At 31.7% G+C, this 26,621-nt stretch overlaps 5 protein-coding genes and 1 long non-coding RNA gene across 6 annotated transcripts; 3 read left to right on the forward strand and 3 right to left on the reverse strand.

Moving 5' to 3' along the window:
* The first annotated feature begins 1,259 nt into the window (after window positions 1-1,259).
* Window positions 1,260-3,808, forward strand: LOC108342020 (thioredoxin-like protein CXXS1). The gene is made up of 4 exons (XM_017579721.2): window positions 1,260-1,352; window positions 1,424-1,600; window positions 1,849-1,971; window positions 3,367-3,808. The coding sequence occupies exons 2-4, from the start codon at window positions 1,502-1,504 to the stop codon at window positions 3,517-3,519; spliced, it is 375 nt and encodes a 124-aa protein (XP_017435210.1). The 5' UTR covers window positions 1,260-1,352; window positions 1,424-1,501; the 3' UTR covers window positions 3,520-3,808.
* A 596-nt stretch (window positions 3,809-4,404) lies between these two features.
* LOC108342344 (transcription factor ILR3) lies at window positions 4,405-6,812 on the forward strand. Its single transcript, XM_017580103.2, has 5 exons — window positions 4,405-4,677; window positions 5,012-5,074; window positions 5,920-5,982; window positions 6,090-6,252; window positions 6,422-6,812. The coding sequence occupies exons 1-5, from the start codon at window positions 4,565-4,567 to the stop codon at window positions 6,665-6,667; spliced, it is 648 nt and encodes a 215-aa protein (XP_017435592.1). The 5' UTR covers window positions 4,405-4,564; the 3' UTR covers window positions 6,668-6,812.
* Window positions 6,813-7,488: 676 nt separating this feature from the next.
* Window positions 7,489-9,920, reverse strand: LOC108342463 (sulfite exporter TauE/SafE family protein 2). The gene is made up of 4 exons (XM_017580246.2): window positions 8,989-9,920; window positions 8,349-8,483; window positions 8,102-8,263; window positions 7,489-8,017 (listed from the first exon to the last, which is right to left on the reverse strand). Exons 1-4 carry the CDS (start codon window positions 9,805-9,807, stop codon window positions 7,709-7,711), a joined length of 1,425 nt encoding a protein of 474 aa, XP_017435735.1. The 5' UTR covers window positions 9,808-9,920; the 3' UTR covers window positions 7,489-7,708.
* A 7,080-nt stretch (window positions 9,921-17,000) lies between these two features.
* Window positions 17,001-18,405, forward strand: LOC108341707 (putative cysteine-rich receptor-like protein kinase 9). The gene is made up of 2 exons (XM_017579355.2): window positions 17,001-17,800; window positions 18,157-18,405. The coding sequence occupies exons 1-2, from the start codon at window positions 17,050-17,052 to the stop codon at window positions 18,237-18,239; spliced, it is 834 nt and encodes a 277-aa protein (XP_017434844.1). The 5' UTR covers window positions 17,001-17,049; the 3' UTR covers window positions 18,240-18,405.
* Window positions 18,406-19,024: 619 nt separating this feature from the next.
* Window positions 19,025-21,731, reverse strand: LOC108342477 (uncharacterized). Its single transcript, XR_008249843.1, has 4 exons — window positions 21,319-21,731; window positions 20,097-21,137; window positions 19,750-20,015; window positions 19,025-19,640 (listed from the first exon to the last, which is right to left on the reverse strand). It is a non-coding gene; the product is annotated as an uncharacterized LOC108342477 (long non-coding RNA).
* Window positions 21,732-23,792: 2,061 nt separating this feature from the next.
* On the reverse strand, window positions 23,793-24,846 carry LOC128197569 (probably inactive leucine-rich repeat receptor-like protein kinase At5g48380). The gene is made up of 2 exons (XM_052879639.1): window positions 24,692-24,846; window positions 23,793-24,135 (listed from the first exon to the last, which is right to left on the reverse strand). Exons 1-2 carry the CDS (start codon window positions 24,844-24,846, stop codon window positions 23,793-23,795), a joined length of 498 nt encoding a protein of 165 aa, XP_052735599.1.
* Between the last annotated feature and the right edge of the window lie 1,775 nt (window positions 24,847-26,621).

A 26,621-nucleotide genomic window follows, 5' to 3' on the forward strand; every position in this document is an offset into this window, starting at 1 on the left:
AATAGTAACATGTTTCATAAATATATTTAAATCCATTGGAGAACAACAATAATAGAGAATACGTTTAAAAAGAAAACAATCAGAACAAATGTGTTTGTGAGAGACAGAGAAAAAGAAAGAAAAAACATAACCTAATGTCTAACCTTTATTTAATTGATTTTTAATTATCTTGTATTCAGATTGAGTAAAAATCTAAAAACTCTAATAAATATAGTCTAGCTCACATAATAATAAATTTTTACCTAGATACGATTTTTAATATTTTCGAGAAAAGTAAAAATACTGAGATTTAAAATATATTTTTCTAACTAGATTAAATAGTTAGTGTAAATAAATATAGTAAAAAGTACATCCCTAAAAACGACAATAGATTAAATGATAAAATATATGATAATAATAAGGTATAATTTTAAATGTTCCATAAAAAATAAAAGTATCTCTGATTGACTTCGAAATTTCCATTAGAGATATTTTCACAGAAAAGCATTTTTGAAAAAGTAAGCATGTTTATTTCAATTAAGAAAATTACAAAACTTTAAAAACACGATTTATCAGACAATAATCACACACAACATCAATGTAATAAGTGATTATTCAATATTTTTTCACATAATAGTTAAGCAATACAAATATTTAACTGATAATGTCAGTGGGTTGAACGTCAAACTCACTCCAAGCCCAAAACCTATTAATTTTGTCTGGTATTTCGTTGTACACCTCATTTTTTCTTCCTGTACCCCTAAAATCATATATTCTTATTTACCCCTAATAAGCACACTTGTCTCCATTGAAAAATATGCTAATAAACTTGACCCAAATAATAATCAGGTGTCATAGTACATGATTAGATTAATATTTTCTGTAGTAATTTTTTTCTTAATTATATAATAAATTAGTAGACAAGGCAATACAATTGGTAGTCGATTCACATCATTAGTCTGCGTGACAAATAACAGGATACTCTGAAACCTTTTTATATAATGAAATAGAATAAAATTTTATAGAAGATATTTGTGCTAAGAAAGTACGGTTCTTTTTATTTATTTTCACTTCTATCACTTTTTTTTTTCTCTGGGAAAAGAGAAAGGAATCAGATTCTGTTGCTTGATGTATCATCCGTTCAACCAAAAACAGGGGACCCCATATATTGATGAATGATGAATTATCAATTGAATTTTCTATAATAATTTTTCTATTTTAACAAGGAAAAAATATTTTAAAAAATGTTTAAAAAACTTATTTTAATTCTAAACAAATTTTCATTATTTAAAGATATGTTATTTTGAATTAATTTGTTTTGTGACCGAAGATCCTTGTCTTGTAAATCAAGTTGGCGGTGAGAAGGGTACTAGGTGGGTCTTCCTAATCCATTGAAGATAAATTATTAAAGTCAATCTTATCTAAAATAACCCTTCTTGTACAGATTAATATATATTGTTCAACTCTGAACAAGGAAGCTGCAAAGTTCTCTCCTTTGGAGTACAGTCAATTGGGTGAGAGAATGGAAGCCTCAGAGCAGAACAAATCAAGGGTGGTGGTAATTGATTCTTTGCAGTCATGGGATTTCTATGTCACCCAGGCCACTACTCAGAATTCTCCTGTAAGATACTCATTATTTTTCAAAATTGGATCTTTTAATTTTTGTTTTTATCGTCTGGAAAGAGTGAGCAAAAGGGTATTTGGGGTTCAAGTTAATTACAAAGTTCACTTTGGTTTTTGGATTTTGATTTTCTAAGTTTGTTTTAATTTGGATTGCTGGCTTTCTTTATTGTTCACCTGGTGGATAGAAAACAAGAGTATAATAATTTACTTATGGCTTTATGTATTTTGTGGAATTGATCGACATAGGTTGTTGCTCACTTCACTGCTTCATGGTGCATACCCTCGGTGACTATGGGTCCTGTCTTTGATGATCTGGCTTCAAGCTATCCGGATCTTCTGTTTCTCACAGTTGATGTTGATGAAGTCAAGGTAAACTCCCTCCTCCCCTTTAACCTGATCCTTGTCGGCCTTGCATTCCTTTTTTAAATGTTTCAATAACAGATAACAGTTCATGCAAATAAGATAGGAAGAAATTGGAGAACAAACCTGGTATAAGACGAGTTGTTATAAAAAGAAAAAGGTTAAATGGTATCTCTTAGTTAATTACTACTTTCTGTTTCTGGTACGTTTTTATGCATGTATGGATGTGATGTGGGATGTAATCTCTTTTGAGATTGATATCAAGAATTTTCTGATCAGTGTGAATTGAAGTATTTATGAGCATTCCTCTCCAATCACACTCACTAAAGAAATGCAAAAAATGCTTGACAACCACCACCTCCAAGAATTTCTTCATTTGGTAGGTCAGCATCATGGATCAAATGATGCCGTAATGTTGGGATTTTATTTTTCCATGTTATATTCTTAAATGGATAATCGTTGGTTGGGATAGAGCAGTAAATGGAGGAACGTGTTCAAGGTTAGTATAATTTAGGGACCGCCATGTGATTCTTGTAAAATGTTTGTTGAATGGGGTTGTTTAACTTCAAGTAAAAACGGAGTCAACCAATCCTGTAGAATATGATTGCTGCTATTAAGAAAATTGTGCCATCATTAATGTACATAATGAATTGTACCAATAATCTTGTACGGGGTTGTTTAACCTCATTATTGGTTGGAGCAAGTTGACAACAACTTATTGAATAGTATAATATATGTAATATGCATTAGGAATCCAAGTATGTTTAAAGTTCCTCAACGAGTAAACATGAAAAAGTTGAGTGACACACAAGAAAAAAAAAACTACAAACATAGAGTCATAAAGTTTTATGTTGCGGGTGGTAGGTTTTTTATACGAGAAATTCATATCTTTGGTAAAAAAATTCCCAACAATATGCATCCTAAACAATTTGTCTAGTACCATGTGGATCAGGAATATGGTTCAACAATTGGTTTTGTTAATGAGCATTGTGTGCTTTTAGCTTTTAGCTTCAGCTTCGTGTAGGATCAAAAAGAGTAGAACTCTACCTGCCTTGTACGTTCTATTTGCTCCCGTAATCCTTAAGATATTGATTACTGACATGGATTTAAAGCACTGTTTTACATTTGGGGTTTTTCTACTCAACAAAGAACTATATATATATATATATATATATATATATATATATATATATATATATATATATATATTCTGCTGATCAAAATGAACCTATGTTATGCATGTTGGTAATTGACTGATTAGATATCATAACATACTTTTTGCGATATCATATTGATGCTTGGAGCATTGAAACAAAAAGTGAAGTGATGTGTGATTTTCTCTAATGGTTTTGTTATTGTTTGATTATGGTAATTAAATACATTGAATTTGTTTGTGGGGGTCAGGAAGTGGCCACCAAAATGGATGTAAAGGCAATGCCAACATTTTTGCTGCTGAATAACGGTGCTGTTGTGGACAAGGTAGTTGGTGCGAATCCAGAAGAGATAAAGAAAAGGATAGATGGGCTTGCTCAGTCCACTCGTGTCTCACTGGCATAGTTAACATCTGTGTGATATTCTATATTCTGCTGTTGCAAGTTGCTAAATATGCACTTGTGGTCCTGCACTGCCCGATGGAACCCCGAGTCAAAGCCTTTCGTGATGTTGTATTTTGAGTACCAGTTCAAATATAGTTTGGTTAATGCTTATATCCGCAGCTTTTTTGTATCAGCCAAATTTTACATTCTGTACTTCCGGTTGTTGTGGTTTCATGCTGCTCTTCCCTTGGATGTTGTGAATTCACTTGTTCTTTTGCTAATGAAATATACATATGAATATTTTCAAGGTATTCTTTGTGTGAAATTGCGACTTAATCGTTGAGTGGGCAGGATTATCTTTAAAACTGTTAAATCACAATCTTTAGTTTATACACAAAAGTTATGTTTCTTAGTTTATATTAGTATATTTTTTAACCCGTTTTTAGTCAATATAATCTAAGATTATAGACTAAATTAAAATGTAAGTGTATGTGTAGTCACAGATTAAAGACTGTACGCGTGAGATTTGAGAGACTAAAATAAGCTGATTCTGTAATATAAGGATCAAAAGAACATGAACTAGAACTTGTTTGCAAACGAGCCAATTTCTTGCAAAATAAACTTACTTCCACCGAGTATGCTATGTTTGAATGGTGATATGAATTTGATGTAAGCTGTCCATGTTTGTTGGTCCTAATTGATGTATTGATATTAAGCTAAAAATTGTGATTTCAAAACTAAACAGTTATTTTGAGTCATTGCTTGAATTTTATGTTTAGAAAGGAAGTGTAAAGTTGGTAATTCCTTTGATGTTTTTATGTGGGGCCAGTGAAATTGGAAGGCCCCGGTACATATTATTTTGCATATTTTTGAGGGAAATATATATAAAATAAAAGAGAATGTGAGTTTGTGGTGGGAAGTGATAGTTGGATGGGCATTGATGTCCCAATGTGAGTCTCTCGTATCAAACACCATCTTCTTCCATATATTTTTGTTTTCTCTGTATACAGAAAATCGTTCGTCACATCTTTATTTGTTCCTAACTCTGGCAACCCTTTTGGGTGGAGATGAGTAACAGTGATTGGGTGTTGGATTATGATTATCTAGACAGCATTTCTTTCCCCACTCTACACCCACCCAATTTCTCTTGGTCTTCTTCCTCTCCTCCTCCCACCTTCAGGTTACTCCATACTTCAACCATTTATGCTTCTCTTTTCTATCTACAACTTTTTTGCAAAGGCTGCACTTGCTTTGCACATTTACACCACTGCCTACATTACAATTGTATCAGTCCTTTTTTGAAGGAACATAAACATGTACTTATGTTTTTCTATCTGTTGTAGATGATACATTTGCCTCTTCATTTTGTCATTGTCTTTTGCTCATAACAATGGATAATGTGGACGACATTTTACATTTTTACTTAACTTTCTGTTTTGTAATTATTTTTATTTTTAAAGTTATTTAAAAATTTCATCCCAAAACAAGTGAGTTTTTAATGGTCATTTTTGCAGTGCGGACGTAGATGACCCATTGGGAATTTCGGATGGTTTCAAGGAAAACGGGTCAAAGAAACGGTATGCTATTTAAGATAAGAATTTTTAATGACTTTGATTTAAATCATTTTTTTGGCTTCTTCGGACAGTTGCTTTTATTTTTATATTATACCATTAACTTGTTTGGTTATTGCATGCTACATTTGCTCTTGGTTTTTATATCAGTGTGATTACCCAAAACTTATATGAAAAACTTGTGTTTTTATATGCTTAATTTTTAAAGAAGCATGGCTTTTGAAATCGACCCTACTTGATATGTATAATCATTTTCTTAGTCAAAAATTGAAATATTAATACATTTTTCTGATAATTTACAGACCTTTCTATTTTTAAATGTTTACACAGTTAACATTTATGAAATTCTTTAGTTACTAACAATTTTTTCGTTTATAATTATGTGAACATTTTTAAATTTTAAATAACTTTGAAAATATAAATAAAATGAAGACATATAAAGGAAAAATATCATCCTGATGAAAGCATTTTATTTTATATATTTTTCTCAATAATAATAATAAAATAAGGAATTATAACTTTCCAAAATTGATTTTGAGTGTTTGTAAAATTGAATTCTTTTAATTAAAATTATTCATGTTTGGACAGTAAGTTTGTTCTAAAATTTAGTTTAAATTTTTCACTTCCATACCTAAAAATTATCTTTTATTATTTCTACTTAAACTGAGATTTTGGAACAAAACCAATTTATATGGGTTAACAAGCAAACATCTATATCTTTATAAAATCGAATTTTCTTACTGTCAAAATCAATTCTGATTATTCTTAGCATCAAACCAAACACAATTGTCTGTTCCTTATATATGTTTCCTAAATCATCTCATTAGTTTGTCTTTAAAATCTTATTACAGTCTGAGGTCACCTGGTTCAAAAGCATGTAAAGAGAAAATGAGAAGGGATAGACTCAATGACAGGCATCTCTACTACTACACTTTTTTTTTTCATTCATGGTCCTCTTATTTTGTATGTTTCTTGTTTGATCTATATCTCTGATGTGACTTTTTCTGAACACTGTTTAAAGGTTTTTGGAACTGGGGTCTGTCCTGGACCCTGCAAGGCCTCTCAAAATGGAAAAGGCTGTTATATTAAGTGATGCAGTTCGAACGGTGTCTCAGTTACGAGAGGAAGCTCAGAAGCTACGAGAGTCCATTAAGAATCTACAAGGGAAAATCAATGAACTGAAGGTGTGTAAATGTAACTGCATAACATGGTATTTCATACTTAGCATGCACATTTACTTGATAAATGCTAGCAACACTGTTTGTCTGATTCTATCACATTCTTTTTAACACACATTTGTTTAACATGATGGTTAATCTTACCTATGACCATATACTTTTGGTGTTTGTATAGGCTGAGAAGAATGAGCTTCGTGAGGAGAAGCAGCAACTAAAAGCAGAAAAAGATAACCTTGAGCAGAAGATTGAGGCCTTTAAGTTACAACCTAGCTTTCTTTCTGCAGTTCCTGCACCAGGACAAGTTGTTGGTAGAAAGTTGGTGCCCTTCATGGGCTACCCAGGAGTTGCCATGTGGCAGTTTTTACCACCTGCTGCTGTTGACACCTCACAGGACCATGTACTCCGGCCACCGGTTGCATAACTTGTCAAAGACACTCTTTTTTTGGAGAAACGGAATTTATCTTCACTTTTTGTGCTATTGCTTTTGCATTTGTGAAATGTAGAAGAAAAGTCTTACTGATTATAGAGGCAACTTTATGATAACTAACCAACCAGCTTTCGGTGAATGCTTTGTTTAAATAAGTTTCTCTTTAAAAGAAGAACATAAAGGTTTAAAATGAATTAAATCTTTGTGATTTTGTATATGATCCTACAAAACTGTTTCTAACAAGTTAGAGATATGAATAGGGAGAACTTGGGAGAGAAATTATCCATTCCATTGATCTCAGAATGAGAAAGTGTTCAATTAAAATCCTGAGAGCAGTAGCTATACAAATAAGGATCCAACAAACTCAAGTAATTTTAACAGAAATAGGTAATTCTTGATAACTACGCAATTAAGAAATTGCTTTTAACAGGGTAGTTTGAACCCCATATATTCCCCTGATTTATAGTCTTTCCAAAACTTTATGGCTCCAAAATTAGAACATTACTTGGAAACGTCACTAAAGGTAGACTTAAAGTTCATTTATTAGCCGTATCCACCGGTTACTTTACTTTGTATTGATTTATAGTCTTTCCAAAACGTGTTATTGGTTGTAGAGGCTAGATTTTGATAACTTTTCTGGGTTTCTTTCATTTGGATCTTGAATAGTTAATGACCTCTTCAATTTTTGTATTCCCTTTTGGATTGTATTCGCCCATTTATTTTGGTCAGAAACATGCAACGAACTAGGCATCTTTCAATTCATAGGAAGTTTTGATATGTTCTTTCGCGTGCATATAAATAAGAATACCATAAAGTTGAAGCATGTCCCGAATTCTAACATTTCTTATGAATACCCTAGCAATAAGCATGTGGTCATACAAAATAAGGATTTGGATCCTCTCTCGTTACTTTGTCAAGTAGCACATTTGTCTTTCTCAGTCTTGAAATAGAAGGTCCAAGGTTATTCTCGATTCATGACTACCTATGATATTGATGACATGAAAGGATTCACAAATTGGTCTAACAAAACTGTTTTCAACAGGGTAGTTTGAACCCCATATATTCCCGTGATTCATAGTCTGTCCAAACCTTTATGGCTCCGAAGCTAGTCATTAGAACATTACTCACAAACATCACTACACTAACCGAGAAAACTATTATAGAGGCTCTTCCATACTTCCTAATTACTCTCTGAACCACTAATAACCCAACAAGTGATGCAACAAAACACATTATGGCCAAGATTAGTGCAGCTTCTACATGTTCCATTCCCAGCAGCAGATATTGCAATGCTGACATGGTAGCAGAAAAGAGAACCATGAAAGAACATGTTGCTGCTGTTACCTACACACAAAAATTGCCTGATAAATACTAGTAACTAGTTTACTTGACAGTGTAAACGACATCCAACAAAGCTTGTGAACTTACCTCAGGTTTTATTCCAACCTGAAGAAGAAGTGGACTAATCAGCATTCCACCACCAATTCCAAAGACACCACCCAATATCCCTGCTAATAGTGCCATTGACGGAAAAAGAAGTATATTTGATGGTCTATTTTTGGTGATTGCTGTCACCTTCACATCAGTTATCTGTAAGCAGAATGAAGATGAAAGAGTGTGTAAGTGAAGATTAGTAAAGAAAAAACTACTTTTTCAAGGTATGCTGCTTAAGAACCTCTTGCATAAGAGTTCGGTCTCTAAGGCTTTCTTTTCTAAATACAATCCAAGCAGTGAAAACCACAGCAAGAGGTATTTGAACCGATGACAGAATCCAGTATCCCACACCGCATGGCTCCATTTCAATGACTCCCTGCATAGTTTGAACAACTGATTATGTTTGCATTAAGAAAATATTACTACAATTCAATTAAAGCACACACTAAATAAAAGTTTTCTTTTAATATAATCCAATCATAATTGTCATGTGATTGACAATTATGAATTTTATAGTCATTATAAGTAAAACTACAGTGTCGGCTCTTCCATCATGGAAGGGACCATAAAACTAAAAATAGCACATAAGAAGACTAAACTTTTACTCGGTAAGCTTGGTGAGATACTTCTTCTGTGCCTAACAACACCTTTATAAGTGCGAGTTTAAGAAATTTATTATTTTATTAAAAAGTTATAATGAAAACAAGCAGTCTTCGAGCTACCCAATTTAGCAGATAAATAAATAATCCGAGTTTAATAGTTCTTACAATTTGTAAATATATCAAAATATCATCAATTAATATTTTTTATTAATAACTAAAAATATTTATTTTACTCTTGCAAACTTTAGAATCAGTGAAGAAAAAAGAAAGACACTTCACCTGTCCATATCTGTTGCCACGGAGAAGATAGACGGAGAAAAAAGAGAACCAGATCAAAAGTAAGACCATCAATTTCAACCAAGGGATCCTCACTTTCCTATTTCCTTGAGAAGACAGAAGAGGAACAGGCACCTCAACATCTTTTGGTTCATTATTTTCTTTGTACACATGTCCTACTGCTAACACTTTCCTTTCTTCAACAGTCTCGTTTTCTAGCAGCCCCTTCTCAAGTTCGTCAACTCCAATTTTCTTTATCTGATCCGATTCAGACTTCCAAAGCATCAACCCACTTCTGCAAGTTTTTGACGTAGACCATGCAAGAAAGATGGCAAACAGTACTGTGATCAACCACTCTGGGAATACAAGGTTACAAATAACTCCAAGACTCACTCCCAACAACATGCATGGTTCTGACGAAAGAGCTATGTCATAGTCAATCAATGACTTGCCACCAAATTTAAGACTTGTGATGCACATGTTGCACATAACGTTTGCAATTGACCCTCCTGTTACCATGAAAGCTGAGAGACTTGAAGCAGTTTTCAGGTCTAAACCAGCTACAATAGATAATATAGGTATAAACAGACCACCGCCACCTATTCCACCGGCACTAGATATAGCTGAGGCTATGAAGCACAGAACTCCAGCCAGTACCAAAGGGCCTGAAATAAGTATCTGGGATTGTGCTTCACCTCCCCACAGATAAATTTTATCCAGAAAATTATCAATATTGATTGAAAAAGGTTGTTCTTGTTTTGCATTTGAAGGATTGAAGGCAATGAAGCTGAGAACTAGAAATATTAAACTTCGAGGACTCATTTGATGAGAGTTTGTTTCAGCTATGGTGAGTACTGATGGATATATCTGTGCTTAGCTGAATGACTTAATGACATTATATAGAGACAAGCATGAACTGTGTTAACAATGCTTATGCGAGACATTTATTTTTGTATTCTAAAGCTATACTTATTTTCTCATTCAAGAGAGAAAAGTAGACAATTAATTAAACGTGATTTATTGTTGAAATAATAACATGAAAGTAGTGTAATAACAGTGGTATATAAGTATAACATTGTTAGTAACATCAGTGCGACAGTGAAACACACAAAAAGAGTGTGAGGAAAGGACAAGATTTTAATTTAAAGTAGTGCTAATGCAGCAAAGCAAACAACAAATAATTTAAATTGGATACTTAGGATAAAGCTCTAATTTTTTTAATGCAAAAGACAAAGCTCTTTATAGTTAGTCATACATGTAAATAATAAACTGATACACGTTTTGGTACAGTAGTTAGAATTATTTTCTTCGTGAGAGTTCATATTGCCTGTAATCCATCTACTATTTTTGGTTCCTACCAGCACCACTTTCTGTGGTCGTGCTTACAAGATTAAGTTTTTCATATGAAGATTATTATAGAACAAAAGTATTTTATAATAAGTGTGGTTGGGTGGATTGAATCCTTAAACCGGTGGGGGAAACAAAACACACTTACCGGATGATGTCTCCATGGCTGGATTGCAGATAAAATATTATGCAAAAGTATTCAAACTTCTATCTTTATATATGGGCTATATATATATATATATATATATATATATATATATATATATATATATATATATATATATATATATATATATATATATATATATATATATATATATATATATATATATATATATATATATATATATATATATATATATATATATATATATATATATATATATATCCCTTTCAAGTTGCATGAGAATGTTTTCTAACAATTAAGTAAAATAATAAATACATAATTAATAAACACATATTGATATCACTAACTATTATAATGAATTTTTATTTGTGATAATCTACCTATATTATATAACTTTAAAGTTGTATTTAATATAAAATTTAAAGGTTATAATAAAGATGGTTTATTTTTTGTGTATATTTGTATTATATTTTGTGTACAATTATTAATAAATCTTTTTATTTATTAAATCACATTTGATTCATAATTATATTTCAATGAATCACATAATTGAATCAATTTATTCGTTAAGTCTAACAATAATTATGTAATAAATTAAACAAATGCATACTTTTTACATGCTTATTTAATATGATTTTATTTTAAAATTTAGGTAATTTTTTAGAAGAAAACTTGCCTGTAATATATAGATTGTTATAAAGGGGAAAGTTGTTTAAAGTATATGATACAAAAATACTGAAATACTGAGGACTAAATTGTACAAATACAACTAAGCAAAGAACAAAATATACGAGGATGAGTGGTATCGTTGAAAAGTTTTAGGTTTAATCTGTTCTTTATAGTAGCACTGCTCATCCCACAAAAACAAGTCACAACTTACGAAGAAGGTTGCTCATGGAAATGGAAACGTGGCACAAAGACAAAAGTTCAGATGTTCCTTCTTCTGGCTCGTCTGTGTCGGGGATTCGGATGAAAACGTTTAAGAGTTTTATGGTATTTCTCAGAAGTTATATATAACTGAATCTGTCTGTTGAAAAAAATTGCTAAATCTGATTCAATTGTTTGGCTTAATCTGGGAAAAATCAAGATCACGTTGTCTTTCCCAATAATTCCTGTTTCCTGTTCCTGACTTTTGGTCTATTATATTCTCACGCATGCTCCTTCTACAGTCAACAGTGTTTTCCACTGCAAAATTTTCATCTTATTAACAGCTTAAATTAAACTCTATCAGGGTTTCAAAATATCATCTTTTTTATTTTGTAGATATAACTTTCCTTCAATGCTTATGCCAGACCCAATTTAGAAGAAGCAGAAAAAGTAAAATATAACTTATGTTATTTATAATCATTGAAATCTATTTTAATAATTAATAATTAAAGCGAGATTAGAGATGTATATTACTTATTTTTTGGATATATACATACATATACTATACCTTATTTAAAATACACAACTCTGCTTTTTGTTTTTCACTGGCTTTCTGTAGATACACTAGATTTTGTGGAAAGAATAAAGAGAGACGTGGATAAGATTCTTCTTTCTTTCTTCTACTTATCCTAAACATCATGATTTAATCATCTGTTTACTGAAAATTATTATTATAATGAAAACTTGTTTTTTTTTTCAAGTTCGCCAATCAGGTTACTATAATCAATTAAAACAAATTTACTTTTTATAAACTTGTCTGTAAAAAGTCACAGACGAATTTTATAAATTTAATTAGTTCTTTTAAATGTGCAGCTATTTGTATGACATTGATGTATGGCCAAAGGAACTTTATTGTTTTAATATTTCAATGGCTAAAGCTTCTGTCACACTGGAGAAAACGATGACAAGTAAAACGTTTCAAATAATAAATTTACTAAGATGGAATATTTGTTCAATTCCCACTTAACGTAAATAATCATTCATTAATTCTATTGAGGATATATAACGGAGTAGTTAAAAAGAACCCAAAAGAAACCTTAAATATATCAAGTTGCAAATATTTTTTTTTAACCAAACAGATATCATGTTATCTTCCACACGTATAGTAATATATATATATATATATATATATATATATATATATATATATATATATATATATATATATATTTATTGTATCTTTTTATGATTATTTTTATTATTTTTTATTAGGTTATGTTTTTCACCTTTTATGTAAAAATTAAAAATAATTTCTCTTTATTATTTTGATCAATTTCTAGTTTTAGAAATATATAAATTTAATTTATTTAACGTTTACAACTTATAATAGGATTTGAGTTTTATAATGTTTAATATATTTTCTCTTCAATGTTAATAAAAAAAAACGTTTGAGTTATAGTATAAATTTAATAAAATTTTATTAAAATGAGTAAATTTATTTCATTCTAAATATTAAAGACTAAATTGATTTAAAATTAAAAAAATATAATTTTAATTTTAACTGAAAATTAAAACACTTAAAATATATTTAATCCTTTTTTATTAAATAATAAAAATGAAAAGACTTAAATACATGTTTTATAATCCTTGGAATATCAACGAGTTTTCATTTTATTTATTAAGAAAACGTAAAACTGATATTTTTACTTTTTCATTATCATCACAATCATTTTCTATATTCAACAAAGGGTTATATAATACTCACATACATTCGACAACAGTATGTAACACATTTTAAAAAATATTTTTCAAAATGTATGTTTTTTTTAGTTTAATACGAAAGTAAGAAACCCAAAATAGTAATTTTGGATTTTATGAAATGAAAATATTTAAAATTAAACCCATTCATTTTATACGCAAAATTACTTATGCTAAGTTTAGAAACATAGAAGGTAAAAATTATCCATTAAAATTGAAAGACATTTATTTTATAAAGAATAGAGATATACTTGTACTTCTTCTAGAAATTTAAATGGATTTAAACTTTGGCAAAAAGATAAATACAGGTAACTGAAGAATGGGCCAAAGTTAGGTTTAAAAATCTTTAGAGGGGTGTAGTATAATTTCCTCACCCAACTTTCTATTAAAGTTTTAAACTTCCAAAAAGCTGAAAGCAAAGTTCATATATGACCAACTTTTTCCTAATCACTTTTAGAATATAAAAATATAAAGTTAAATACAATTATTTTTTTATAAGTTAAAATTGATTTGTATATAAATGAATTAGTAAACACTATTTTATGTAGTTCTGTTCTTTTTTTTTTTTAAATTTAGAAAATATTAATTTCATTTCTTTGTTATCTGTAAAAGTTAGGTAAGTAGCAGAAACCTGTCTCATTGTGCGAGTTAAGTTCAAATTCAGATAAGCGTAATCTTCTCATATGTGCTTTGATAGGCAACTCTCGTATCTATTTGCTTACATTACTACGCATTTTTGCATATATAATTTTAAATTTTAAATTTTGAACTGACATGCTTGAATTAATATAATTAATTTGTTTTGACTTGTATGTATTTCATAAATATTGAATAAAATCTAACTGATTTTGTTTTTTTTATAATAATACTTACAAGTTAAATTTTGTGATTAGATTTAATGATAGAGCAAGTTTCACCTTATGAGCTACCAAACAAATTTTAAGGGTAAAATAGGTAATAAATATATGTTTAAAAATAGAAAATATGTATGAAATTCAAGAAAAGATAAGAATTAAAGGTTTAAACTCTCAATTAATTTTTATATTTATTTAAAAAGGTTTAAACATATTATTTTTATTTTTTAATTTTAATTAATTTGTTATTATTATTTACTTGTATTTTGATCTTAATATATATTTCTTCTACGTGTATATTTAATATAAAAAAAATAATTTTCATACATAATATTTACTATATTGAATAAAAAATATAAACGTTCTCAAATTTTAATAAATTTTATTTGATTTTTTTAAAATTTGATGTAATTTGAATTTTTTTATTAATAATGTTATGTCAATTCGTGATTTTTAAAATCTTTTATTTTTTTTTAAATATGAAGATTCGTGAAAGAAGTAGAATAACATAATAACATCAGTGATATACTGATATGTGTTACTGTTATAACTTGACAGTGAAAACGTGATTTAATTCATATATTTTATTACAGAATATTTTAAATTTTTTAAAAAAATAAATTATCCATTAACATCTAGATGTATATACAATCTAATCGACCCATCGATATTATAATATAATATATGCTTGTCAGAATGATTAGTGTGCAGGCATGGAAACATATTTCCAAAGTGGCCAATTTCCATACATTTTTACATTGCTTGGTGACTCGACAGTTTTTGTTCTTGTTTGACAAATGTCTTATACTTATAGATTGTCCTTATATAATCAACATTATACTTTGATCTCAAAATATAGAAAGTAATAATATCTTAATCATATGATGCCAAAACTTGGAAAGCCAGAACCATCCTACTTTAATCAAGAGCATCATATATCAACATCACTTAACTTAAAAACTAAAAAGTTATGTTTATCTTATATAAAATTTGAGATTTCAACTTTACAGATTAAATATACTAACTAGAGAAAACTTATCTGAATTAATTGAGACTCATTATTATGAATTAGCAAAACCACTAATTAATTTTATTTTAAGACTACAATTAAGTTCAATCAACAATAAATATGTTGATGAAGCAACCATGGATTAAAAAATATTCACCATACTCAGAATATTAATATATATAAAACTGTAACAGGTGCCAAGAATCTGATAAGATCAAAGAATATTGGTGGGTCACATCATGTTGCAATAATTAAACTGTTTATTCAAAATGTTGAAGATGCTTTTAATTTATTAAAGAAAGTACATAATTCTATTTCCTTTACATAGTTCGAGTCTATCCTGTGTCTTTAACATCAATGTTTTTCAAATACATCACTCCTATTCTTCACCCACATCAAATCAATAATAATTTAAATATTTTAGTGTAATTTATGAATGATAAGAATTTATATTTTATGAAACTTGGAAATCTATAAACATGTTTTGATTAGAGTGAGTTTAAATTTTATATTAAGTAAATATATAACGTAAATATAATGCTCTGTAATTTTTTTGTTTTATAAAAACGTAATTTGATCTTATTTACCGCAATTATATTACCATACTTTATTATTGTGTTTTGGTACTTTTTTTTTCTTCATTACGAAGTTGAAATTTTAATTATTGTTCAGTAAAGATCATTATGTTATCCAATTACGCAGTTATAGTTTTTAAAACTATTTTATAATAGATAAAGTTTTATAATTTTAAGAATTGAATCTTCAGTGATTTTATTTAAATTCTTGAGTTTCAAATTTTAATAGGTAAAATATATTTATATTAATTTTGTTTTTTTGAGTTTGACAACCCGGTAAACCATTACAGTTATTTGATAAACTTGGACTAAAAACTTGTTAAAATACCATATTTAAATAAAATACTTACGGAAAAGAATACGAAATGGAATATATTTATTAAAAATATAAATTAAAAAATTTACATCTTAATTAATAATTAATATTTTTAGTGTTTCCTTAATTGATAGAATTATTAGGAAATGTTATAGGAAAAAAAATAGCATAATTCATATTGTGGACTTTGAGACCTTTGGGGCCTTTTGGGCTACCATGACAGACATTTTTGGGCTCTTAAACAGAGTAATCCAACCCACAAAAAGGAAAGCTGTATAGGTGTTTTTGAAGTTAAATTCATCTTAAAACAATGACATTTTAGTGTTTTATCTTTCTCTATGATTGTAATGAGACCTGTTATACACTTTCTTACATAAATAATAAAGATTTCTCTTTAATAATATCGAAAGTGGATTATATGGTTGACAACGTTGTATCTAATTACTTTCCATTGTTTCTTTCCGTCAACTCAAAAATAAAAATTGACGAGCGTGCCGTTGCACATCTTTTCATTATCTAATGAGTTTTAGGAAAGAAATCTCATTGATTAGAAATCGGAACTATTACTCATTAGAGTCACCAATAACATCATTTCTAGCCAAAGTGGAATGCTCCTTTTCACAATGTTTATCCAAATGCTAATGTTTTATACATGTAAAAACTTTCATATAATATTTACCTTGTCTGAACAAATTACTACTTTAATTAATACGAAAACAATACTAATGTTAATTCCACTCGTTCTTTTAGCAAATGATATATCTCCCAAATTCTGGAACTTAGTGCCAAAGTTTCTGACTCCACTAAAAATTCTACTCGAATCAAGACATGGTTCAAGAATTAGATTGTGATTTGTTTGAGACTTCCTTAATCTTGATTGTAATAATCTAATCTGAATGGATATCCACCACAAATTCAACTACTTAATTAACGTTTAGTTTGTGTTTCCGAGGTTCATAAGTATAGATTAGTTAATCACTAAACAAAGGTTTAAGAAATTATTGCCTTGTAATAAATTGTCGCGTACAACTTTATACATGATCATTTGCTTGTCACTCAGGAGTTGACTTTGCACACTTGCACTTAAAAAAACTGTTTTTTAAAAGGTCAATATTATGCCAACGGATAAAAGTTCAATATTTTGCAAGGTTGGTGACACACTCTCATTGCTTCTGATCATCCTCGTCTGCCACAGAAAGGATTACAAAGAGATGCAGATATTGTACTTGGTTGTGGCATGTGCTATCTTCTTTCTTTTTCTCTTTCCAAATACCTTTTGCCTTGCTGATACCAACATGAAATCAGGTTCTCAATGCTCAGAAGCTGATTATTCTGACAGTGATAGCACATTCCAGACCAATCTGAGAAGTTTGTTGGACTCTCTTGTATCTAATGTAGTGGAACACCATGGTTTTTACCAAAACGTTGTAGGAGAAAAGGCCAACAGGGTTTATGGTACAGTGTTATGTAGAGGGGACATATCTGCTAGCAATTGTTCTGATTGCACCCTTAATTCCACCAGAGAAGCCCCAAATGATTGTCCTATGAGGAATGATGTTACAATTTGGTTTAGATGGTGTTTCCTACGGTATTCAAATGAGAGCTTCTTCGGAGATATGCAGCAGACAGGTGTGACAGTGACAAATGAAACTGACTTTGATGAGCCGTCTGTGGTCTCAGAAGGCCTTCCCTTCATGAATAGAGTGGCAGCTGAGGCTCCAGACAAGTCATTCATGTTCCATACAGCAGTACTGAATACAAGTAAAAGTGGGAAGAGGTATGGCATGGCTCAATGCACCAGAGATATCAATAGGGAGGATTGCAGAAGATGCTTGGATGCTCAGTTGCTCACTTTCAGAACTGTCATTGGAAACAAAAGAAGATGGGAAATTTATGGATCTAATTGCTTTATGTGGTACAATGACTATCAGTTTTATTCTAATGGCTCTACACTTCTAAGTGGTGAGTCCTTTGACACTTGCTTACTTTTTTAGCCTTTGAAATTAGAACAGAACTACTTAAGAATTTTATTTTGTTCTTTCATCAGAATTAAAGTTTTACTTAGATAATCTATAATGCCCTTTATTGATAACTTTTATTAGGTAGATGAGTCATGAAACTCTAATTCTTGTTGGAGACAACACTAGAAACACCTGAAATATATCTTGAGTTTTGTCTTTGAAGTTGTTTCACTACTAAAACCGTTTATCCTACTGATTAGAAATTAAGACATGGTTATATGGGTAGACTTAGTTTCCTTGTCATGTCTAATAATGAAAGGAATGGATTTTAATATATAGCCTTGCTTTGTGGTACAGCTGCTTGGAGGCCCTTTTCTTGCACATCATTAATAATTGGCTTGACTCTTGCTGTCTCGGCTGCCCTTTTGGTGTTTTTCTAAGTATGATATGACCTTTATTATATATAAGTTCGTTTAGAATGTCAAGAATTTGCAACAGGTGATTATTTAATTCAATTTTCATTACTTCTTCTGTGGGTTTTGTTTTTTTGACAGATGTTTTAGGAGTACACATGTATATGTGCTGCAAAACTTCTCTTATTCTGTATGCCTCCCTTATTATTAGTTTATTTGTTTGTCTCTTTATTTGAGGGTTGAGACTAATATTGCGATCATACATTTTCATTATCACAAACTATTTTTATTTTTCAATTTACATATTAGCTAATTTGTGTTCTTCGCATAACATGCAAAATTTCTAACTGACTATGAATTTGTAGCATTATAAAACATCACTACTCTTTTCTAAAATAGACATGCTTTACTTTTATTAGTACAAGAACTCAATATAGGGATAAAATGAAGTCTCTAAGAACTTTCATTATAAGAACCGTTTTCTAAGCAATGGTGCTGGATAGGAAATTACCAATGCACTCATTTTTAGAGCAACAAATGACGCATAGGCTCCATCAGTAATCTTCATCAACCCACCGTGTTTTTCCTTTTCGATAACTCCTATTTTTCGTTACAGCTATTACATCAGCACCTTTGATTGTTGTAAGACCGTGAGCTTCTGTTTACACTCGTTCTATCTAATATCTCTTGAACTTCATTCTTTGACTCAGCAACATCAAGTACACTAGTTGCCTCATCAAACAAGAGGATTTTGGAGTCTTTCGGCATAACTCTTTTAAAAACTAAGTGTAAGTCTAACTCTCTCACAAATATCGAATAGAGATGAAAAAGTCGAGTAAAAGAAACATTCATAAATCTATTATTCTTAAGATTTTGGATTGAAGATAGTATCAATTGTTTTCAAGAAGAGTACATAGGTGTGCATTGGATGCTTTAGCTGCCTGCACATTCTCTCTGCAGCAAGGCAAAGCAATTCCCTCTTTGCCATAAGCTACGTTGGCACGAATGCTTTCAGTGAAAACAATAGGTTCTTGACCAACCAAATCCATTTTTTTCTACCTCAACCAGCTTATGGTCTAAACAGTTCTATATCCACTCCATCTAAGAGGCTGATCACTTCTGATTTTCCACTGCCACTTTCTCCAACTAAACAATGTAACTACATCACATTTCTCAAAGAAAGTTTATTTGTACAGCCCAAAAGATGAATTACTAGAATATTTGAAAATTTGAATGAGATCTAGTTGGGTAATTGAAACTGATGTTTTGAAGTTCGTTATCACCAACAATGGCTTCTAGTGTTTCTACCCTCATTGCTGCTGGAGTCAATGGTAGGTGTAGTATCAAGAATGTTAAATATTGAAGCTGCGGAATCTTTGGCTTTATTGGTGTCAGGGGCGAAGGCACTAGTCAGGGAAATGCCGATCCCTGTGATTGTTAAACAAAAAAAGAGATGCTAAAATTTTGTGGTGAGAACTAGATCAAATGAAACATCATATAAAGAGGGAGCATAAGGTTTTTGGTTGACCCATTTCACCTTGAAAACCTCTGGAAAAGTTACTTTCCCATGTTGCACGAGAACCGATCCAATATAGAAAAAGGTAGCATTTCTGCATTACAGAGCCAGAGTAGAGAAAGCAAATCCTGCACCATTCACAAGCCCCAAGTGAACCCCTTGTTTTTCCGGCTCTAGACATTTCTTCCTGTACACGTCCATTATCTTTGATTAAGCACAAATGTTGCTATGGTTCTGATGCTACCAACAGCATCATTTGCCACCTGACTTGCCCCTTCACGCTTTACCTATACAGCTGACAAGATTCTCTTAATGTCCATTCATATTCCATAATGCATAATTTTAAACAAATCGAAAGGAACACTAACCTTGGATCTGCACTGAATCCTTTAAGAAACTTCATCTGAAGAAATCCTTGCAATAGGACCAAGGGTGAAAGCCTGAATTTTGAAAACAAAAATCCAATTAGCATTGACTGATACAACTAGACCAACCATTACTGTTGATAAGTTTTGCACAATGAGAGCCAATGTGTCACCAGCTAGACTTTTCACTGTTGAAGAATCAGTAAACAACCTTGCACTAACTCCACCACAGGAAAGTGAATGGTTTCCTTAGTTGATCGGTATAAGAAACTGCAAAACATGATAATTAAAATATCTTGCTAAAAATATCTTGAATTTGCAGGATCATCAAACCAACTGATTTCTTGATGCACAACCTTTTCAAATGTTAGTGAATGAATTCTTTCTACTCATTTTCCCGCAGCAATGCTAACGAAGTAATTTTGCACAATCAAGGCCACAAGGGTAACTGAACTCAAACCGTCGTGTAGAATGTCCAGAACCTAGAATCTTTCCACTGTTTTTTCTGGAGGTTCAAAGAACATAGATATTGATGAGTAAAACAAGAAGCCAAGCATAGGGACCACAAGACCTTGTATAAGTATAATCGCAGCAATGTATCCGAGAACTAGGACAGGAACTTCAGGCTTGTTAAGTAGGTCAAACGTCTCAAAGAATTCTTTATTGGCTTCTTAGGTCAAACATCTTCTCTCTATAGACTCATGTACCCCCACTTCGACGAGAAGGAGAAAGAGCAAAGCTATGTGACTGGGAGTGTCTACCCGATGAACCTTTCATTGAAACTTATTTCTGGGTGGAAGATCTGTGACTATCTAAATTAACATTGTTGCTTGATTACCTTCGATTCCTTATGGGAGTGTCTACCCGATGAACCTTTCATTGAAACTTATTTCTGGGTGGAAGATCTGTGACTATCTAAATTAACATTGTTGCTTGATTACCTTCGATTCCTTATCTCCTTCCTGTAGGCGAAGAATCTGAGAACAAGTACCATCGACATCCTTGATTAACTCAAGCATGTGAATATCTTGTTCCAAGATGTCACTGAAAATGGACCTTAATAAGATATAGAAAATGGATCAAAACTGCTTTTACACAAACAACAGCTCATTACCAGTGTTTTTGAATCCTTATTATCACTGTTAAAATTTTTTAGACTAGTTAATGTAATGCTCGCAGATCATGACACAAAATAACAGCTAAGATTATCTTGAGTATGATATACCTTTTCTCCAATGGAATCTTGAATGAGAATGGTTTCGGCAGACATTCTTCCAATTACCTCAGCAGTTCTTGTCTCAGTGTCAAAGAAAGCAATGTCTTGCCTTTGGGTAAGTGGCGACGAGGGGATGCTAACCTTGCCACCCAACCCAGCAGCTCAGGGGCAGGGTTGGACGGCTTTTTGATCAAATCTTGCCACATTTCTTGTGTATCATCTTGTCCTGTGATTACCCGACGATGGTACAAAGCAAAGATTTTGAAATGATCACCATACCCGATGATCGTACAAAGCAAAGATTTGTGATTACAACATCCTTGTCCTATGGTTTGCATTTGTATTCCCAAAAACAACGTCATCTTAGAGGGAAAGATTTCAAATAATAGATAAGTGGTCAAGGTTGCTTTGTAGTGATTTCAAGTTTGATTCTTTGGGAGGTTTACGAAAGAACTTCGTATTACTGTCTAAGTTTAAAATGATGGAGACTAGTGGAATCACTTTAATCTATTATTATAATTAATTAAATCTTTTATAATTTATCCATGGCAACATTTTGGAATGCCTTTATTTTAGTGTAACCATGTTCAAATCAATTCTCGAAATTAGAATATTTTTCGGAAATTGGAGATTCAGGATAAAATCATTAGAGGTATAAGATAAAACAGCCACTAGAATTTTGGTACCAAAGTGGAGGACCACGTATTTTTAAATAAAAAAAATATAAAGGATCAGTCCGCAAAGGGTATTGCTCCCTCCACCACCACACATTTCTCCCTCCACCTCCCCTTTACTATTTTGTCCCTCAGTAAATTTTTTTTTAGGGTTATTATTTTTTTATTTTACCCATTCACAACCTATTTCATTAATAATCTATTCTAGTCCCGTACATGAGTAAAATATTTTTCTTTCATTTTAACATTATATTTCTTTCTCTCTTTCTTTCATCGTTGTAAGATACTACAAGTTGCAAAGGTTGGTGGTGGTGGAAAGAATTATTAAGCAGTCTCCCTCTTGTGGTGCAGTGCGTGGAGTGGTGCAGTATGTGGAGTGTTTCCTCGTATTCGAATAAACCTTGAAATAAAACCCTAAAATAAAAAACGTAACCTTTAAACGGAGGTGACATCCTTCAACGGATGTCAACATCCGTTTAAGGAAAAAACGGATGTCAACATCCGTTTAAGGAAAAAACGGATGTCAACATCCGTTTAAGGAAAAAACGGATGTCAATATCCGTTTAAGTAAAAACGGATGTCAACATTCGTTTAAGGAAAAACGGATGTCGACATACGTTTTACCTTAAACGGATGTTGACATCCGTTGAAGGATTCACCGTTTAAAGGTTACGTTTTTTATTTTAGAGTTTGTTTTATTAGGTTAGATCTCCATTGATGTATACTTCCACACGCTGGTTGATGCTCTGGATGTTCCTCCACACCACGGTGGCGACGCTCCTTCACACCACGGCGACAATGGAAGCTTTCAAACAAAAAAAAAAACTGGGAAGAAAAAGGAATGGAAGTGCCGGAGGTGGGGAGGTGAAACGAAAATGGAAAAGGGGAAGAGAGTTCCGTGAATGGGTGCTGGGAAAGTAAAATTAGGGTTTCAAATTATTTAAAATACGGTAAAAGTAAAAATCTTTTTAACTTAAGGATATAATTGTATTTAAAATAATATGGGGAGATGGAAAAAGTGTAGGATGGTGGTGGAGGGAGCAACTCCCGTCCGCAAACCCAACCTCTAACGAGACAAAATTTCTAATCCGTCATTAAAACAGGCTCAAATCACCGTTTTATCAAAGGCGATTGCTTTCTACACCCCTATCAAATTTCTCATCCATCCAAAATATAGGGTGGTTGAAAAAATTTGATGGAGTGCAGGAATCTTAATAAATTAACCAATAATTAAGGTTATCACCCTCAATGTTATAAATATTATGGCATGCATGTAAAAAATATAAAAAAAATAAGTTTAATTGGCTTTCACTTTTGAAGTGCTACATTGTAATTTCTTAGTCAGTTTTATCAGCCAAATTCCAAATTATCGCGATGATAGTTTCATAGTTTTGATTTCTCCTTAATAAATAAAGTGGATAAAACCTCGTACCAATTTTCTAGAACTTCAATTTGAATTTTCGCCACGCTGGCCCACTCTATGGCTACAACATCAGCCACTGCTATATTTTAATATTATAAATACTAAGAAGAATTGTAATTAGAGCCAAAGTTGTTTTCATTAAAATTAGTTATCTGTATCATTGAGGCTCTTAATTATCGTTTTAGCAGCGGTTTTAATTTCCTTACTATTTCTCTAGCACTCATGCTAAACTAGTTGTAAGTTTTAAAATATAGAAGACTTGTAATTTACGTAAACAATGAAAAAGTCATCTCAGTTTTCCGTCCTCTCACACCTTCATGGATTTATTTGAGATCTTACGTATCTGATTAAGAACTGAGATTAGTCTGATATATATATAATTTATTTTATTTTATTTTTACTGTCAGACTTTCAGAATGAAAGCAGGGTTTGTAGCCCTCCCACATAGCTCTTATAGTTTGGTGAATATCAACCATCTTTGGCCTTTGCTTTAGAGATGTCTTAACACAGTCACATGCAACTTCAAGAAGACGTAGGATTTTATCATCAAAACCCTTCCCCATTATAGAATCGTCAATGGCATCATAAAAGTCAGCAGGATCAGTGAAGAAGTTCTTACTGATATACTTCATCAAATGGCCATTAATACTGTCAGAAGAATCAGTGGATGGACTTAGTCTTTTCCCCGTTAAAAGTTCAAAAAGGATTATTCCAAAGGATCGCGATATTCTAACAACGCAATTTTGACAAAAAATTGACAACGTTACGTGTCAAAAGGCTATTGGTTCATTTAAAATATTTTTTTTTTCGTTAAAGTTGACAATGAATTTGGCTTCCAAAAATGTCCCTCTCAGTTTTGTTTTCATTCTCCTCCACTGTTGCATTTTGGTTTTCATTTTGTGTGTGTTTTCTCTCCTTTCTCTCTTTCTCTCTCACGAAGCAAGCTTCATCTTCTCCGGCGAGACTCCGGTGAAGCAATGGAAAGCTCCAGTAACAAGGTATTTTCTTTTCCCTTTCCATTTTCCGTTTCCTATTTTTCATTTCTCATTTTCCCTTTCCCCTTTTTTTCTTTTCCCTTACTCCATTTTCATCCTCTCTCTAACCTCTTTCATCGTTCCCTCTCCTTTCTCTCTTCAAGCTTTCTCCTTTCTCTCTTAAAGCTCACTCATTTCTCTCTTCAAGCCTTCTCCTTTCTCTCTTCAAGCTCTCTCCTTTTTCCCTTCAAGCTTTCTTTTTTCTCTCTCGTTTATCTTTATTTTAGCTTCATCTTCTTCGGCGAAGCAACCCAGCAAGAAACATGTTCTCCTTTATATTGATTTTGTTGTGGGAAATGGAAAACTCCGGTGACTTCGGTGATGAGAGCAAGATATCTCCACTATTCCTTTTCCCCTTTCGCGTTTTCCCTTTCCCATTTTCCACTTCCTCTTTCCCATTTTCCATTTAGCCTTTCCCATTTCCTCTTTGCCAATTTGTGTTTCTTGTTTTGTTAATTATTTTTTGGATTGTTCTAACATGAATTTTTTTTATGCAGTTGTGTGTGCAACATTCTTCCAAAACCAAGTTTGTTGATGTTTTGAATGGAAGATTGACTCATGAGGAGAGGAATGTCTACTTGATAAAATTATGGAATGTCCACTTTCCAATCATGTTGACGTTAATATTTTAAAAAATTATTGTAATGAATTGTATCGAACATTTCCAATTCACAACATGTTTTTTCAATGTTAATATGGATTGAACCAAAATATGTTCTCATCATGGAATGTTAATGGATTTGATACACATGACCATTAAACTCACTCAACCATCTCAAAAATTGGAAAAAGTCACTAAAAACACAGACAAAACCATCATGGGGAGTCCAGTTGAACTACCTTGGTCTAAACACCTATAAAAGCCCCTGACAATCAATTACAGAGACAAAAATAGAAAAAAATCACCCATAGGAACAAAAAAATGACCCTGGGGAGTGTTGTTCATCCAGCTGGGGAGTACAGTTGAAGTTTCTGTACAAATGACAATTTTTTCTCTAGTAATCGATTACAGGGGTCTTGTAATCGATTACCAGAGAAAAAATTGTCATTTGTACAAAAACTTCAACTGTATTCCCCACCTGGATGAACAGTACTCCCCATGCTCTATTTTTGTTAAATTTTTCATTTTTTGAGATGGGTGAGTGAGTTAAATGTTATTGGGTGTGCTCCGTGCACCAATAATGAGATTAGGTCATTGATTTCTTCAAAATAAAAATGTCCATTTAAGTGGTTTTCTCCAATTGAGGTGAGGTGCATAACCCATGCTGTCAACTTTGACCTTTGCTTACTATTTTAATCATAATTTTTTCCAGAGACCTCCAAATGATGTGATTCTTTTTTTATTAGAAAGTAGACTCAAATATCTTTCCAATGACTACTAATTTATAATTTTTGGACACCTGAGTAGGTGCAGTTAATTCCTTAAAGTTAACGTTTTATATATTTCTATCACCTCTGACCTTTGCTGGTTGTTTTGCTCATAACTTTCTCCACCGAACTCGAAATGTGTTGATTCTTGTTTTGTTGGAAAGCTCTTTGAGTCTAGATTCCAACAAAACAAGAATCAAGTCATTTGGAATTCGGTGGAGAAAGTTAAGAACAAAACAAGTAGCAAAGTTCAGAAAAACAAAGTTGGGGAGCAGTGTTCATCTAGATGGGGAGTACCATTGATGTTTTTGTAGAAATTACCCTTTTTCCTTTGGTAATCGATTACAAGACCCCTGTAATCGATTACTAGAGGAAAAAGGGTAATTTGTACAGAAACTTCAACTGTACTCCCCAGCTAGATGAACACTGCTCTCCATTCTCTATTTTTGTTGAATTTTTCATTTTTTGAGATGGGTGAGTGAGTTAAACGTTATTGGGTGAGCTCTCTGCACCAATAATGAGGTTAGGTCATTGATTTCTTCAAAATAAAAATGTACATTTAGGTGGTTTTCTCCAATTGAGGTGAGGTGCATAACCCATGCTGTCAACTTTGACCTTTGCTGACTATTTTAATCATAACTTTTTCCACAGACCTCCAAATGATGTGATTCTTTTTTTATTAGAACATAGACTCAAATATCTTTCCAATTACTACTAATGTATAATTTTTGGACACCTGAGTAGGTGCAGTTAATTCCTTAAAGTTAACATTTTATATATTTCTACCACCTCTGACCTTTGCTGGTTGTTTTG

This window comes from Vigna angularis, chromosome 6 (genome assembly GCF_016808095.1).
Source record: "Vigna angularis cultivar LongXiaoDou No.4 chromosome 6, ASM1680809v1, whole genome shotgun sequence".
NCBI lineage: Eukaryota > Viridiplantae > Streptophyta > Magnoliopsida > Fabales > Fabaceae > Vigna > Vigna angularis.